General features: G+C 39.7%; 1 protein-coding gene across 1 annotated transcript in view; it reads left to right on the forward strand.

The window, feature by feature from the left end:
* The window catches only part of LOC120804192 (kelch domain-containing protein 8B-like), a 132,025-nt gene extending 118,076 nt beyond the window's left edge, over nt 1–13,949 (forward strand). The window contains exon 5 of the mRNA XM_040153467.1: nt 13,750–13,949. Within this exon, the coding sequence (XP_040009401.1) occupies nt 13,750–13,949 (200 nt within the window). The remainder of the gene's footprint in view (nt 1–13,749) is intronic.
* Nucleotides 13,950–18,722: the final 4,773 nt, after the last annotated feature.

Consider the following 18,722-nt stretch of genomic DNA (forward strand, 5'->3'; position numbering starts at 1 on the left):
AGTCTGTAGCCTGGCTAGCTTTTTCTGTAGAAGAGGGTGATGAAGTGATGAAGCATATACAACTGTGCTTGAAAAATGAGTACAACAAAAAGAAAAACAGTCAATCTGTTAATCAACCTGCTGCATCTTTTCATTTTTCACCTCTGTTTAGTTTCATTCTGGGGTCTGTTGTCCATCTTAGGCCTTCCAGCATCTCTGTTCAGAATGTGTAGAGAAATATCAGATAATGAAGAGGACACACCTCAATGCCTTTATAATTATTAGGCAACAAATGTAATAAGTAATCAGTTCCTACCAATAATATGTCCATTGTACAACTTTACCAAATAAAAACATACACTGTCAATTCCATGGCTGGTGTGGTGTGTGAGATTACATTTAACAGCTCGCGCAGTCAATAGCGATCAACTGGCAGTAAGCACTCACTAGCGGTGGTGCTAGCTCGGCTACCGCCATCAGTCACATGTCCCTTGCCTTGCAGTTTGTAGCCATCTGTCGAGAGTCTCCCGTCTTTCATTATACCACCTGTGCCTGGTTAACACCCACGTCTCCATCCCCGTTTGCAACTTACTATTTAAAATTTCTAGCCTCCAAGCCCAAGGAAAAGCCATTTTCTGACTTTAGAATAAACTGATCTTCATAAATAAAAGAGGTGGATTGTCCCAGAGGTCGAAAAGAACCCATTTGTCCTTTGTTTTTATGATGATACTCTTTGAAAAATATGAAGCAAATGCCATGTAAAGCACAATCCTGTCACTATCTAATTGTGATTATTGATAATTTAAGATATGACCTTAATACTTGCTTATTGACAGCTGAACCAATTTTTACTCGAAAAGCATTCATGGGCGTCATCTGATAATTAAAGCCTTATATCTAGTTGGTGCAGACTTCACTGCTACAGCTAATCAAACACAACAACTCTGATTTATCACAAAAACCACACCCACCACACACACAACCAAGTTAATTTTCTATTAACTTTTCATTTTCTGCCTGACTGAGCTGCATTTGTTAAAATAAATATACTGTAGTATGAAGAGAGAGTGAGTAAAGCTACAAATGAATCAGAGGTCGGCCTTTTTCCTCGATGACACGCTTGTTGAGCAGATATTGACTCTCTTTTCTGTGTATCAGCATGCATCAGCAAGATTACACACACATACTGTATATATTGTACATATACACACACACTGGTGTCAACCCCGAACTTACAGAATTAAATCTATTGCTAGATTCAAAAGTCATTTATTCCTGCAAGCACAGCCCATGCTGAATGGAAATTAGTTTGCTATTACATTTCAATTAAATTTGATAAATGTGGTATCTTGTCATCTATACCGTAAATCATCACTGCGTCAATTTTGAGATATGACACCACTTCTGAGAATATTAGCAGCTTTTACCAGCTCGTACATTGTTATTTTGTCTTTGTTTTTTTTATATAAGGGAGCTAAAGCCCCTTAGAGTTCATTTCCACCATGTTTATCATCCTCCATGTCAAAGAGAAAACATCTGACTAGAAAAGTAGAGACCTACTGTGCGACAAGAATGAACAGGTTAGAGGGAAGGACACTACTCAAAATAGTCTGTGCATAATTCATGATGTAGAGGCTAATAGGTATCTCGACTATGGTCTTAGTTATATAAGGTACGCTCATTGGCATTACCAATGTTGTAGAGATATTTAAAAATGCTTCACCTTTAAATAGTTTTTAATCGATTGAAACCTCGGTCCTTAGATTGTTTTTTAACACATTTCCATGTAGGCCTAATACAATTCCCTCTGTCCAGACCTCAGAGTGATAGTCAATAATGTGGCCTGACATCTGTTACGACTGTGTGTATGTGTGTGTGTGTGTGAGAGAAAGAGGGATGGAAGGAGAGAAAACGCCAATCTTGTCCTGCTGAGAGAGACAGTTAGAAACTCAGAAGGCAACAGAGAGAGAAAGGAAAGAGAGGATTGAATGAGACACAAGAATGACATGGATGTGTGTGTGTGTGTGTGTGCTAACGTGGAAATGACAGAGTGAGGGGGAGTGAGAGGAAAAGAAGTAGATATGTTATATTTTTCTCTGTGTGAGTGTCAGCTGTGAGTGTGGCTTGCCATCTGATCCATGGGGATATTTTGGGGTTGTGAGTCATAGCTGGTTTAGGGCTCATTTCCAACCTTCTGCCTTTTGACTGGGGGAATAAAAGAGGAATATCAATCCGCAAAGACCAAAGAGCATCTGTATTGCAGTTATAGGCCTGTATGTGTGTGCACATATATATGGATGTGTACAGTACAGGTTAGGTTGGAGGGTTAGATAGTTTTTGTTTAAGGTTTTCATACAGCATAAATTAGCTCACTTGATTAAAAAGCAGAATTCTTCTATTCTCATTCATTCTGGTCTAATGATTCTACTAACAACTGGTTCAAATCCTGTCCCTAGAAGGTTTTTATACCAGAACTCAAAAAAACATTATATATTCCACTGTTCTATCTACAATAGATTATGGAGATACTCTGTACCGTCATGCTACTGCCATTACCCTTAAATCGCTGAACACCATTTACCACATGTATGACACATGTATGCAATTAAATTCATTACTGCACACAGCTATCAGACTCACCACTAGCCATCACTGGGACCTAGAAGGCATCAGCATACCTGTGTCTTGATTTATAAAGCCTTGCTATGTAAGTTGCCGAGATATTTCACTTCCTTAGTTGAGTTAAAATTGAACAATCATGAAACCAGTGCACGGAATAGGTTAGCTTTAAAGCATGCACTACCATCAAGGAGGAATCTGATCGGTCCCAAATTCATTCTCTAGCATGAGACAACGAGCCCAAACATTCCGCCCGAGTCATAAAGAACTATCTTCAGAGACAAGGAGAACAAGGAGTCCTGCAGCAGATGGTCTGGCCCCCACAGAGCCCTGATCTCAGCATCATGGAGTCAGTCTGGGATCACATGAAGACACAGGAGACACTGAGACAGACTAAATCCACAGAAGAACTGGGGCAAGTTCTCCAAGATGGTCGGAACAAATTAGCTGCCAAATACCTTGAAAGAAAGTGTACCGAGGAGAACTGGTGCAGTTTTAAAGGCAAAGGGTGGTCACACTAAATATTGATTTGATTTAAGTTTTTTTCCCTTACTTAACTTTATATGAAACTATTCATGGCAATATTTTTGAAAGCACCCTCACTTTACAGCATTTTTTCACAAGTGCATGAAAACTTTTGCACAGCTCTGTGTGTCATTTGTCCTCAGGCATCTCCGGCAAAAGACATCCTGATCTCAGTGAGACTTCATGAATAAATAAAGGTTAAGTTAAATTAAGTAAAATTACCATTTAAAAAAAAAAAAGATATAAAAGGTTACGAGTTCAATGTAGATTCCTTTTAATTATAGAAAAATACCTTAAAGTTAAAAAAAAGCCTTGAACAGGTCAGATGACTCATCTCTGCTTAGTGAGTCACTGCTCCAATGTCACAGTCTTCACCACCTGCGCCCACACACCCTGTATCTGTCCATCCCTTCTTCCTTGCCCCTGTTTATCTTTGCACCCCCACCCTGTCTTGGTTCAGGACAAACACCTGACAACTTTATCTCCATGTAAAAACTTAATGTGTGGCTTACCCTGGAAACTAAAACACCAGGCGGTAAATCCCTCGCATTCAGACAGGCTTTGTATCAGCAGCTAATTAGTGATCCAGTCTCCCATTTTGTGTTAAGGAAACATGACGTTGTCATTTTCACCAGACGAAGGTTTGTTTATAACAGAGATTCAAAAGTTTCTGTGGATAACATTGTGACATGCTAATGAAACACTAAGAGGTGATTTAGAATTAAAAACATTGCGGGTCAGGGCACGGGGGCCATATTCAAAAAACATCTCAAGTCTGGCAGGCCTTTGGGTACTTTATTGTAGGTTTCTGGTCTCTTCTCGCCATTTTAAACAGAAGGTATAATTTCCTTTTGGAGATAACTTATGATCCAGAGTTAAGACCTAATATGTGTTGCTGCCAAATTTCTTTCTCTGAAGGTAATTTACATGTTTTATTGTTAACAGACAGTCAACGTTGTACATCAGCACTGCTTCTGTGGACTTTTGGGTCCTTACAAGTACAGATATCACCATATTTCAGTAAAAATCAATAAGACAGAAAGTTTGAAAATATGTGGCAATTAGATTAGATAGGCTATATACAGTCAGCTTTCATTTTAGCTTGTTCATAGCAATTTGTTATTAGCTACACAAGCTTGCTATAGTGAACCCTTACTGGTGGTGGAGGATAGAATCTGGGCCAAAAGTTGTCAACTTGAGTAACGTGTTTCGCTTCACCTGATGTCATGTTCTCCTCCGCGGCCTCTCTGCCCCGCTGTCCATCCTTCCGCGTGCGGAGGAGCAGTGCCCTGCTCTCGGTCAAACAGAGCAGAGACAGATAGAGAGAGACAGACGGATTTTAGTGAGTCAGAGTGAATGTGGGCAAATAAATGACTGTCAAAATGCCACTGAGCTACATTTAAAGACAACAAGCAGCATAGAGCAGGGCAACATGGTCTCAACTCCTCGCCTGCATAGGGGAAGGATGCCTTTGCTATAAGTACAGAATGAGGGTTTAGCCCATTCTGGGTTATGAGGTCAATAAATAATTATCTGAATGAATGGTAAATGGTAAAATCCATCAAGCAGTAAACAAGTCAACCTCCCAGTTGCTACTGAGACTGTCTGCACTTAAAGCTTGCCTGAGCTGCAACTTGTCTGTGACTGTCCAGAGGCCGACCTCCGAGTGTTGATCCACATCCAGCATCCAGCTGGCAGTAGATGACCTGTTCTTAGCCCCCGTAAGGCACAGCATCGTGGCGTGGAGGAGAGCCGGCCTTGCACTGAGCAGTGGTGTCCAGTCATTTTGTCCCTAACAAAGGTGCAGATGCACAGCTCCCTCTTACCACACCGCTGTGAGTCATGATGATGATGTTGAGCAGCACTGACGACTTACATATATTGTTCCACACAAACGTTAATTATAAAGAACTTGAGAAAGTGAGCAAGGAGGTCAAGGATGAGTGCTTAACAATCTGGCTGCTGCGTGCTGCCTGTTCAAATATGATAAGTGCAGAGAAGAGGGCATTGAATGACACTATTTACTGCACAGACCAAACACTACCACAAGCTCCGCTGCGGGTTTGTTTTGGCTTCCGTTTGACCTAAAGTGCTGTGCTCTTGTCTTGCTGTGTGAAAACAAAAGCAACGGCAGGTCAGAGAGAGGTGAAGAGAAAAGACAGAAAAAGAAACACTTGAAAGCTTCAGGATGGATAACACTGGAAAACAGCAGAGGATGAAATTGAGATTTGAACCTGCAAATGCAAAAAAATACAGACTGATGTAAAAAGAGTCAAACCTCCAGAAATGCCTGAAATGTTGTCTGGGACGCTTTGTTTTCTAAAACGGCTGCAGCTGTACAGAGATCCGATTTTGGGTAGATTTTCAGTTGATCAGCTTAAGGCGGGTGTGTTCTCATTGCTCCCCCGTGCTGAGCTTGTCATATCTTTGTTTTGAAATTGTGCCAGCAAATCAAGTTAGTCTCTTACCTCAGTAAAAGTGTCAGTCTTGATAACTTCCAATTTTAATCTGTGATTTATCACAAAGCGAGAACGTTTTGTTAACTTGTGTTCTTTAGTAGCGGAATGCAGGGCAAACGATTTTTCACTCTGTTTTTGCTTTATCCTAAAATCTCACAAGTTGTTTTCAACTTTTCTTTTATTATTAATTCATCCCTGTTGGATACGTTTGTCAGTTTCAAGTTTGAATTGTTTGATTATCACTTTTGGATCATAATCGTGAGTTCAGTTGACTAAGTGTCCAACTGATTGTTTACTTAACTCATCAAATTAAATTGTTTAGAAACATGGTGAGGTTATTTGCATGTACTTCCCAGCATGCATTACATGAAGGTGTCAATTCTCAAGAAATCCTTTTTTCTTGCTATAAAAAGAGGTTACATGACGGATACTGTTGGGTCTTTTCATAATTGTGTCTCGCTCACACACCTAAAACAAATATTTGATTATTGCATAATGGCCCAGTCCAAAAGCATGGGCCTTACACCTGCATTACCCTTCAGTAATAGACTTATCTTAAGATATAACATAAAAAGATATAACATAAAAATCTCCACAGTTAGTCCTATCCCTACCATACATACCATTCATAATCACATCAACGAAACTGCAATGGCTTCAACAATTAACCAGACATGTATCTATGGGCCCAAGCAAACACACAAACCTGAATTTGATCAGTTTTGTATTTATGAGTGATAAAAATATGTGTGTTACAGATTATCACTTAAGAATTTTCTTTGGGCTGTGCAGAACAACAGTTCAACATATATTATTTTCTCATTCTTTACAATAAAACTAACTGTATTTTAAGAAAAACAATGCATATAAAAACATCATGTAACAATTTCTTTCAGTAGTTAAAACAACATTTTTGATATAATTAATCTTCACATTGGCATGTGCTATTTCAAGAATTTTTTTGTAACAGTGCAAAACACAGATATTGCAGCTTCTCGCTCCTCCTATGATTTTTTCCAATGAATGTTTTTTGATGCCAGTGACTAATGGAGAAAACACGATCGCAGATGGTGCCATTGGCCTTGTACACATTCTTGCTCACACATCCATGCCAGTGGTAATGATTTACCCATTCCCTTCTGTATTTCTGTAATCTCCCCCTTTTTTTGCCAGCAGACTACGCCCGAAGGCTGCCATTTTTTAAATCTTGCGTTGCTGTCAGGCGTATAGTAGCAACGCTAACAGCGCTTCTCATTGGTCATTGAGTCACGACCAATGAGCGTGAGTCAAGACCAGTGAGCGCCAGTGGGCCAATCAGTGCATTCTCTGTTTGGGTAGTGTAGCATAACATGACAGACAGGCTAAAAGGAGTGCTGGAGGGTTTTCCTCTATCTTCTACGAATCGTCCTGTCTTAATAGCCTAACCTGTAATATTTCTCTCCCATAGTTGAGCGCTAAATTGATCCTCAAATATACGGAACAAAGCGTTTCTCGTATCAGTCCAATGCAGAACACATCTTTTAGTTTCCAATTACGGGATGATTCCCTATTTTACGGGAAAGTCCACCACTTTGGGGCAGAATGAAATATCTCAACTATTGGATCAATTGCCAAAAAATTTTGTAGTTTTGAGGATGGATCCCACTGACTTTGATGATCTCCTTTTCCTTTTATTCCAACATGAGGTTGATTGTTTTTTGTTTTAGTAAAATTTCACAACAGCTATTGGATGAATTGCCATGAAATTTTTATTATACATTCAACAGTGCCCAGAGGATGAATCGTAATGACTTTGGTTATTCCCTGACTTTTTCTGTAGTTCCACCAGAAGGCAAAGGTTTTTACTTATCCAGTGAAATATCTCAACAATTACTAGATGGATTTGCACATAATTGTGTACATTCATGGTTCCTTTAGTGTCCGCATGAGGGTCACATTTGTGGATTTTAGTGAAATGTCTCATCATATTGCATAGATTACCATGAAATTTTGGTTCAGACAGCCATGTTCCCATCAGAATGAATTAGAGAAAACCTTAATGATTTTAATTTATGTTGAATATCTAAAGATTGTAAAGGGCAAAATAGTGTGGCGTGCCATGAGAAGGAATTATTATATTATTATAATATTATATATTATTATCCATTTCATCAGTGCAAAGCCACAGTTCCCTTGAAGTTCACCTCACTCTAATGAGGCTCACTCACCTCTAGTTCTGTCTGCACAGGTTAGTTCCCGTTGCCTTCCCGTTCTCCATCCAACATGACACGTGAATTTAGCTTGTTTCCTTAAGTTCTTTGGCATTTCCATGTAAGCTTTAACATAAATTATCAAGAAAAAATTGTGATGGACGTCTGTGTCTGTTTGTGGTGTAGCAACAACCACAAATTTGTGTTCTTGTGTGATTTTGAGGGTTACCGAATGCAGCAGCTCTAATCATAGTCTACGTATTGTCCAATGTATTAAAAAATAATACAAATCTGTCTATATAGGTGTATGTAGCTTTTGAGTGGGTTGTAAAATAAAAAGGTTTGATCCTTATACTGTATGTATAGTGGCATGCAAAAGTCTGTGCACCCCTGGTCAAAATTTCTGTTAACTGTGAAAAGTTAGGTGAGTAGAAGATGAACTGATCTTCAAAAGGCATAAAGTTAAAGATGAGACATTTCTTTAATAATTTAAGAAGAATTACTTTTTTATTTCCATCTTTTACAGTTTCAAAAATAACAAAAAAAGGAAAAAGGGCCCAAAGCAAAGGGCACCCAGCATGTTCAGTACTTAGTGACGACCCCTTTGGCAGGTATCACAGCTTGTAAATGCTTTTTTGTAGCAGTTAAGAGTCTTTCAATTCTTGTTTGGGGGACTTTTCACCCCTTTTTTCCTTGCAAAAGGCTTCTAGTTCTGTGAGATTCTTGGGCCGTCTTGCCTGCACTGCTCTTTTGAGGTCTATCCACAGATTTTCAATGATGTTTTGGTCGGGGGACTGTAAGGGCCGTGGCAAAACCATCAGCCTTCAGCTAGAAGCCTCCTCTTTTCATCTTCAGCTGTTTTACAGACAATGTGATGTTTGCTCTGAGAATTTTCTGGTATTGAATAGAATCCATTTTTCCCTCTACCAGTGAAATGTTCCCTGAACCACTGGCTGTAACACAAGTCCAAAGGATGATGGATCCACCCCCGTGTGAAACGGTTGGAGAGGTGTTCTTTTCATGTAATTCTGCAGCCTTTCTCACCAAACATACCTTTGCCCACTATGGCCAGCAAGTTCTATTTTAATTTCATCAGTCCACAGGACTTGTTTCCAAAATGCATCAGGCTTGTTTAGATGTTTCTTTGCAAACTTCTGATGCTGAATTTTGTGGTGATGATGCAGGAAAGGTTTTCTTCTGATGTCTCTTCCATGAAGGTCATATCTGTGCAGGAACCGCTGCACAGTAGAATGGTGCACCACCACACCAGAGTCTGCTAAATCTCCCTGAAGGTCTTTTGCAGTCAAACTTGGGTTTTTGACTACGAGCAGTTCTCTCTGAAAGTTTTAATGGTCCTCCAGACCTCAACTAGACCTCCACCGTTCCTGTTAACTGTCATTTCTTTATTATATTACGAACTAGGGAAACGGCTACCTGAAAACACTTTGCTATCTTCTTATATCCTTCTCATTTGTGGGCATCAATTATTTTAATTTTCAGGGAGCTAGGCAGCTGCTGAGAGGAGCCCTTGGCTGCTGATTGTTGGGACAAGGTTTGAGGAGTCGCGGTATTTATTAAGCTTTGAAATTTGTATCACCTGGACTTTCCTAAAAATGACTGTGAAAAAGCAGTAGTCCTTACAAGCTAACTAAGCTCTGAGACTTTGGTAAAAGTTATCTGAGAGCTCAAATCTCTCTTTGGATGCCCAAATTTTTCACTCTACTCTTGTAAAAAACAAATACAAATACAATACAAAGAAACTTACATAAAATCTTGAAAAGAATCTGTAATCTTTAACTTTATGCCTTTTGAACATCAGTTAATCTTCTACTGACTTAACTATTCACAGTTAACATTTTGACCAGGGTTGCCCAAACTTTTTCATGCCACTGTACCTTATGTATTGTGTGTGTGCGTGAAGGCAAACAACGAGAAGGTGAGAAAAGGAAAAAGAGGAAAGCTCTCTCCAGAAGAGAGGTGACACAAGACAATTTGAGGTGAGGGGCATCAAAGAGGATAAAGTGAAGCCAAAATCAGAGCGGGAAAGTTGAAAAGAGGAGGGTTAGTTGAGAGGGCGAGAGAAAGGAGAGCTGAGGTGCACAGAGCATGAGGAGGAGAGCAGATTAGCAGGGTTAAGAGCCATAAAGTAGAAGAGAAATTGTTTCTAAGAAAGAATTTGATAAGAAAATAGAAAAAAGAAGAATAAGAAAGTTGAGGCAGGAAAAATTCACTTAATGAAGACAGACCAAAAAAGAGAAGATGAATGGTAGTAATGAGGAGGGATGGAGGTCAAAAGAAGTGAGGGAGCAAAACTAAGACTCAAAGCAATGACAGGAAGCCTTTGAGCACCAAAAGTGGCAAGGAGTGTGTGTCCGTGCACTGTGTGTGTGTGTGTGTGTGTGTGTGTGTGTCTGTGTGTGTGTGCGTGCATGCGTGCAGTCATGGGTGTGTATACGTAATGTATTCATAAAAAAATAAAAAAGGAAGTGAGGCCTGAGCAGGCCCAGATTGCTTTGAAATGGCCGACACGGCATTGTCACTTTATTTTTCCAAAAAAATGATGATAATAGCCTAACACATACACACACCATACACTCACAAGTCCATATTATTTGGGGCCTTGCTGTGATGTGGGTCTCCATGGAAACGGCAACAACGTGCTGGCTGATGTATAATGACAGTGAGCATTGCACCTTAGGTGAAATAGAGGGGCTGAGGGAGGATGGAAATGGAAACAGAGGGAGAAAAAGGAAGATCACAGCAGAGCTGGAACAAGAAGGATCCTCAGTGAGACTTAACATGGTGTAGATAAAATTAAAGCTACATTCTTAAATAAGCTCTCTGGCTTTGTTGTTTTGACATATTGTAATTTTGTTGCAATCCTGTTGGTGTCAGCCTTTCCTGCAGAGCATACTAAACCTAGTAGTGTGCATGAAATGAATATCCTGCATTTGCATGTAAATTAATCTTTGTCTCTCTATTTTGCATTTCTAAATTATGTGAAAGAATAACAATTCAAACTACAGCCAGAGTTAATTGGCAGCTTTTACATTAAGCTTTACTAAACATCCAGGTTTTTAAGTAAAAAAAAAACAAAACAGTATTGATTTATTTATTTATTTTGCAGACACTTTTGCTCTGTTAAATGTGGAAGTTAGCAGTAATAATGATGGATGACTATGGAAAGGATAGAGGGAAGGGGAACATAGATTTTGTAGGTTGGTGCTATAAATTTGGGATACAACTTGTACATTTCAACTATTTTAAACATGGCCGAATACTTTATCAGTTTTTTCATTAATTTATTTCTGGTATTATAGCAAATAGAGACATTTTCTATAATACTTCACATTTAAAACTGCACTAGGTGATTTTTTTTGGCCACTTGGGTGCAGCGCATCATGCTGTAAAACACAACATTGACATATTATCATCTTATAAAATTAGGCAAACAGTTGCCTATTTACTCAACCAGCAGACATGGAGCAACATTAGCATCCATTTGGAGTCATGTTTCCGGCCACATGACAAAGTCCGATATTCCCTTTCTTTTAGCTCTATTTTTGGGCTCCAACAACTCCTAAGGGAAATATCTGGCTCTTTAGCTGCTAAATCCTCCACTATGTTCATCAGCTAATCGTTAACTTTGTCTGTCTGCTGATTGGTGCTGGGCAGGTAGCACAGAGTGGGTTTATTAGTGCCTGGAAACAACACTGATTAGAGCAGTGAGAGTGATCAAACAATAAACTTGCGGACTGTTAAACCAAAACAACGTGCTGAAAGAAACTAAAATGCTCTGTAGACCTAGGAGGAACCGCAGGGCTGGTTGATAATTCTCTGTTTGTTTGGTACTACAAGCAACCCCTTGCATGTTACGCATAATTTTTATTCACCGTTAAAGACTACAAGAAATTAAAATTCAGTTTTGCTAAGCAATGATTATATGCTGTATGTCCTTTGCTATTTGTTTTGCACTCAATGTACCTATCGATTTAACACATCCAAGTGTTTACAGGTATTACAACATTTATGAAAGAAGTTGCATAATACCTTTTGTGTTTTAAGAAATCTGATAAATGTCCTCAAGTGATGTGACTTAAATCAGTGTCGATTAAGGTTGAAGACTACAAGTTTGAAAAGTAAAAAAATCTGGGGGTGTGGAGTAAGAAAGAAGTAAGCTAACCAGACCTGCGTAGCCCACTTCTCATCTCTGCTTAAGGCTAGCTAAGACGTCGAGGCTAGCTACAAGAATGACAGGCTCAAATCTCCAAAGGAAATGTTGGCAGTTGAGTTGCATTGTGGGTCATACAGACACCAGGTTTTGACCAGGAAGAAGATGTAGAATAAAAAAGACTATAGCTGGTTCAGTTGTATTGATTTTTATACTTTTTTTTTTAACTGTCCATCGTGAGTCCAATAATGCTATAGTAGTGCAATGCTAAATCAGCTAAAACAGTACAATGGGTCCTTCCAAATTCTAAGTGAAAAGAGACAGAATTCTTAAATCCCTGATGGTACACTATGAGTGCTATAAGCTTGCTGAAAAAGGTGGAAAAAACATCTTGTAACAGATGTACATCTACAGGGCTATGATGTTGTCCACTTAGTAGTGCACCGTAGTAGAAGGCAGCGTGTCTCTGCTAACTGACATCTAAGGGACAGCGGCTTCAAGCTTATTTCCACAAATATTTCCAAAATCAGTTTTATCATATTTTGAGAGGACATATGCAAAACAGTTACGCTGTCATTATACAGTATGTCCTTACCACTTTCCGATTCAAGTTACTGGGAAATCAAATTTTAAAATGCATATATTTGTAAATCTGGTTTTGTTACCTATGGATTGTTTTAATACTTGGTACTGATGTGCTGAGCCACAACTGACTGTATAATTTCCTTATCCATTTTACCACATACTGTGCTATGACAACCTTCCCTATAAATGTAAACAGAAAAGTCCGTTTTAGCGTGTTTATGACAGCAGGGGGAGTTGAGTCATTAGGCTTCTTCGTCACATTGCTGTAGGAGGTGTTATCTTGGGTTTAGAGTCTTTGCATGTATTTGTATATTTATGTATATTAGTCCACTGTGCATGTGTGCCTGAGCTGATAAGTTGACTCTACTCTCAAAGCTCCAGCTATGTGTGTGTCACACCTGTCCTGGAGGTGATAAGTGTACCAGTTTATGGTCACATTTTCCTATTGGGGAAAAAGTCACTAATGGGAGACGTGATGAGTACACACTATATATCAGGGGTGTGTGGTGCATTAAGGACCCTGGGGTGCCGTCCCTCCTGCAATTACAATTGTGAAATACATATTTGAATGAAAAATCGTTTTTGTTATTGTTGTGTTGTGTGTATATATATAAATTTCAGTTGTTACTTTAACATAAATCATATATAAATACAGAGAAGTGAGATGACTAATGAAAAAGCGCTGCCTACAAACTTCAAATGTGCTGAAGGGCGTAATTTTCTCTGCCTGACATTGGAATGTGTGTCATATGTTTGGCTTCTCCTGGTGGCTCCTGATTGGTTGACAATGCAAGCCAAAAAAACTGGATCTGGGGCGGAAAATTTTACATCCAAGAGATGTTGCCAGATTGAACGATTTTCCACTCAATTGGACGGGTTTAGTTAGTTATGTTGGTAAAAATGAGCTTGGGTGGGCTCACAGTGTGTGTGTGTGTGTGTGTGTGTGTGTGTGTGTGTGTGTGTGTGTGTGTGTGTGTGTGTGTGTGTGTGTGTGTGTGTGTGTGTGTTTGTTTTTGTTTGTGCTTTGGTGTGTGTTTGTCCGATAAAATATTAGGTATTGTATTATTATATTCATATTGCACTGCAGAAAAAGAAAGAACCATAAGTATATTAACATTTGAATTTGTATGTTTCCAGTTGGTAAAACGAATTAAAGACCTGGTTAATGCTACATTTGAAACATACCTGGTGTCATCCTCACATTTTACTTTCCTTTTTGCAGGTAACGAGCCGTCGCCGTTGGGCACAGTGGAGAGCTACAATCCAGTGAAGCGGCGTTGGGAGTATGTGGCGCCCATGCCGACTGCACGCTGCTCTTCTGCCCTCCTGCAGACAACCAGCATGCTCTTTGTCATTGGTGGTGTTGCCCAGGGACCCAGTAATGCTGTGGAAGCCCTCTGCTTCCAGAGTGAAACAGTGTGACACATGCAGACACATGAACGCACACGCAGGAATAAATGCAAACCGCATTCATATTTTATTCATGTATGTGCATAAACACAGACAAAACACGTGAATTGGATCCACAGACCACACTTAGATACGTTTCTATCTTTATGTCCAACTTATGGATTCCTCTTGTCCCCTGGGATGTAAGAAACTCTTTTTCACACTCAACAAGCTTTTTCAAATGGGAGCTGCAGAGACAGAGATGGACGAATACAAGATTAAGGACATTCAAGCTGACTGCTGTAACTGGCAAGGACAGACTCTGGGGAAATCAGAGGAAGACAAGCAATGAGCAAAAAAAAAAAAAAAAGACAAACACACACACACCGTGTCTGAAGAAACAACACGCCTTTGAACTGTTGAGCATTTTTCAGAATAAAAGCAGGGTACTTTTCTGGATATTTAAGGAACATAGGGCCATATCTGTATCTCCTCTTTGCAGCAGTGTCGCTTTCCCCTGCTGTTGCAATGGTAAGCTCAGACACTTTTCTATGACCTTAGAAACAACACTTTGGTGAGTTTTAGACAGTGATGTTCTGGGAATGTGAATGTCCGTTTTGGTTCTTCTTTGGTTGCAGTGTTGTATATGTGTGAAAGTCAGCACTGCTAGCAACTGCTACCACGGTATCAACAAGAGTGGCCCTTAACATGCGATAACACCGCAAGCAGCTCAAGGAACTGCTAGTCAGAAGTCAGAAGAAGTCCATCCATTGTTAAAGACTAGTGAAACGCTGATGTTGACCACAGTCACTGTGTTTCCTTTATTTGTAGTTGATGAAAAGTTGACTGTGGTCAAACCGGCATCTTGCTTTGCTACTCATCTGCTGTATCTGCCTCTGCTACAACATTAGCACCACAGCAATCATTCACCAAGCTCAAATGGTTCTTCACACTGCAGTGAATGCAGGGTGAAGGAGTGAATGCAGAGTTAGTCATACCTGCTGCACTGAAGCATCCAGACAGATAAATAATCATCCGAACATCAGCTTTCTGACATATTATATTCCCCCTGAGTTTTATGATTGATAGCTGTACATTGTATTATTTACCTCAACTTGACATTGGCCAGATGATGGATAAAAGAGGAAGAGCCTCTTAAGGTGATGATACCTGTGCAACGTTTTGGAGCAATGGAAGAATTAATAGAATTGGACAAAATCATTTAGTATGTACAGATCACAGTTTCATTTTTATGATTATGGTTACATTGATTCAGTGATTTCCTAGGAATGTAAATCTAGGCAGAGTAATGAACGTTCTGTGAAATAGCCTGTTTTGGTCTAACCCAGAGGTTTTCAAGCTGTGAAGTGTACCTTCGTAGGGACTATGGGAGAGTTGAATTAGGGCACAGAGGGAGAAACTTGAGGCAAAGATAATTCGTCGGGTGAAATGGACAGGTGTATGCCGGTTTCCTAAAAAGATCAGGAAGTTAGCTGTTGTAGTTTGGTCTGCTGCCCACTAACACAGTTAGCAGTTGGAGCAGCAGCATACATATAGTACATACAGCTCTTGGAGGCACGTACGGTAATTTACAACACCTAGCACCTGACTGCAGCAGTTAGCAAGAAAATTCATACTCGTTCTTGGAATCATAAGTCAGTCAAATCTTATCCCGCAGACATGATACAAATACTTTTATGTGACTTGCACTTTCTGAAAAATATGCTTCTTATAAAATCAGACCTTACTTGAGAATTATCACATTTTTTAGTTTTCTTCATTGTCAAAGTAATCCAGTGGTAGTTGTCTGTACACCCATGGGTACACTGCAGACAGGAACTGCTAACAGCAAAATTGGCAAACAATGCTCATAAAGAATTCGTAAATTCAGCCATTTTGCAGAAATGTAAACAAATATAGACTTAATAAATGGGGCTCATAGCCTATAGAGTAAAACACTGATTCCATGGCAACATTATACTTCCTGTTTCCATCCCCAAAGCTTCCTGGGGACTGTAAGTTGGAGAAGAGATAAGGGACTTTGAAAACTCTGAAAACCCACGAACTGTAGGCACATATCTGCACAAACATAGATGGTAAAATTGTATATTTGAACACAGAAAATCTGGGAGATACCTGTAGGCTAAATAGGAGACTGAAAAGTTTGTATCTTGTTCCAAACAAATGTTTACAGAAACTGCAGGATATTCTGAAAGAAAATCTACTTCTCCACTGTTTAGTTGGTTCCAAACAATCATTAAATTGCTAAATATGTTACTTCTGGCCAAATTTTGAGATGACAAAAAAGTATTCAGCTATCAGTGTTAGGCAAGAGAAAAATCTAATCCATTATAAATGACATAGTACTCATTGAAAAAGATATTATACTACTTTACTAATTACTCAACTGCAAAAGGAATTAGCGACATTACTTGGTAGTTCACTTTAGTTACTTAGCCCACCTCTGTCAAAGGAGCCTTTAAACAACTCAACAGCCTCCACACTCACATGTAACATCATTTGTATTTGACATGTGTAAAGCCAAAAACAAGTTTTGTTGTTTTGGTTTAACAAGCAGGCAACCCTCTGTTGGAGGTACTTACTGACCATCAACAGCTATCTTAGCCTCATAAATCCTAATCTCAGTGCTCACACATCCTCCAACAATGAACAAAAACCAATGGCTGTGAATCCAAGCTGACTACAACTGCTACAAACTTTTCAGAGCCACCTTTCAATCCTACAGTGGGTGAGCATTTGATACTCAATAGACGGACTGTTGGTGGAGATTTAGTTTGCTTGGGCTGCTTTGAGGCTTTTTGTACAGGAGTTAAGGACAGCGGATTATTGAGGGAGCTGCTGTGCAGAATGATCTGTGTCAGAGTCAGTGACCTGTGTACAGCAGAAAAGGTCCGAGAGGAAACAAAGGAGTAACCATGTGCAGTGTTACCATGTGACATGTAGCCTCTCTTGGTATCTTTGCTGTCCCTGCAGAAGTTCTGCTGAGGCCTGTTCCTGCCATATTTTTAGTATTATCGAGCATCCAAGTGAAGGGCCAGTCATCAGCTTTTCCATTCAGAACTATTGTACTGTAACACAAGAGTGCATCAGGGCTTAAATGGTTTGGTGGCTCAGAAGGTGGTTCAGCAAAGAAATTTGGGCTCCAGCCTAAATTACAACTTTTTACTGAGATGATACATTGTAAAACTTCAAAAATATAGAATCTATTTATTATATTAAAGTCATTTTTCCATTACCGCTAAACCAGATGATGCACTAAGTGTAACTTTTACTGAAATTTGCATTAGTCTGAGATTGATCTACCAGCTTAATTCCCTAACCTATTTTCAGTAACTGAATAAATGTTGTAGGATGCTAATGGAATTGAATCACCATGTCTCCTAATACAGGAAACTCAATTTAAAAAGACTCATATATATTCATATATACAGAGAGGGGAGAGAGAAAGAGACTGTAACTGAAGTTACAGATACGGATAAGGAAGAGAGAGCTATCTCTGGCTTCCAAAGTAAGCATTGTTTCATACATACACACAAACACGGTCCCTTTCACTGTCTTGCCCTACCTCATATAGGCTTTTGGGTCTGCACCCTGGCAGACCTTGTTAACAGTGTCAGATATCTATTGCTGTGAGAGAGCACTGAAGCTGTAGGAGCTCAGATGAGTGCCAGTTGACATATGGTTATTTCTGCGTGCATCTAATTGAATATGTTAGGTACAAGCCATGCACTCATCACATATGTACATGCAAACACACACAAACCGCTGCTTGTATGCAAAGCCAAGCACAAACCTGCAAGCCTAAATGCATGCTCATTAACATGCTCGTTCGCTCACTCACTCACTCCCTCACTCCCTCACTCACTCTCTAATACACACACACAGTTCTATCTGGCACTAACCAAAAAAGATTGGCGAGAATACAGAGATCATTTTGTTACTAAACACCTCTGCTGGTAGGGGACTGTGGCCCACCATCCAACACTGATTAGCCAGTAGTTACAGCTGCACTTTGTGAGTGTGTGTGTGTGTGTGTGTGTGTGTGTGTGTGTGTGTGTGTGTGTGTGTGTGTGTGTGTGTGTGTGTGTGTGTGTGTGTGTGTGTGTGTGTGTGTGTGTGTGCGCGTCTGTGTGTGTGTGTGTGTGTGTGTGTGTGTGTGTGTGTGTGTGTGTGTGTGTGTGTGTGTGTGTGTGTGTGTGTGTGTGTGTGTGTGAACGTGTGTGTGTGTGTACGTGTGTGTGTGTGAGTGTGTGTGAGAGAGACAGAGAGAGAGAGAGAGTACCATTGAATGTTTGCTTCTGTCAAGGGTGTAGTTGGAGAAGCGAATACGTTTTGGCAATACATATGTTTTTTTGCATGTAACTTGCCCAAATACACACAAAAAGTACATCTGCATGGTTTAAAAGATTGTAATACAAAAAACATGCATCTTTTAAGGGGGTACAGGGGATCTTTAGTGTTGTGAAACCACAATGGGCCACTGGGGAGAATTAGCAGTGAGGTAGACCCTGCCATTGTGGATCTTAAAGCAGAAATAACTGTTTTGTTTTGGCCACATGTGGGCAGCTTAGCAAGCCCAACTTTCACACTCATTATAGCTCTGTTGTCTCCACCAACTCCTGAGGGAAATAACTGGCTCTTTAGTTGCTAAATGGTCAACTGTGTTCACCAGCTAGTCTCTAACTGCATCTTATCTGACTTTTTTCACTGGAAATGAGGTTGATGAGAGCTGGTTGGTTGAAGATATTCGACCAAAACAGTAAGGCAGCTGTTTCCTCACTACAT

Source organism: Xiphias gladius, chromosome 18 (genome assembly GCF_016859285.1).
Source record: "Xiphias gladius isolate SHS-SW01 ecotype Sanya breed wild chromosome 18, ASM1685928v1, whole genome shotgun sequence".
NCBI classification, from domain to species: Eukaryota; Metazoa; Chordata; class Actinopteri; order Istiophoriformes; family Xiphiidae; genus Xiphias; species Xiphias gladius.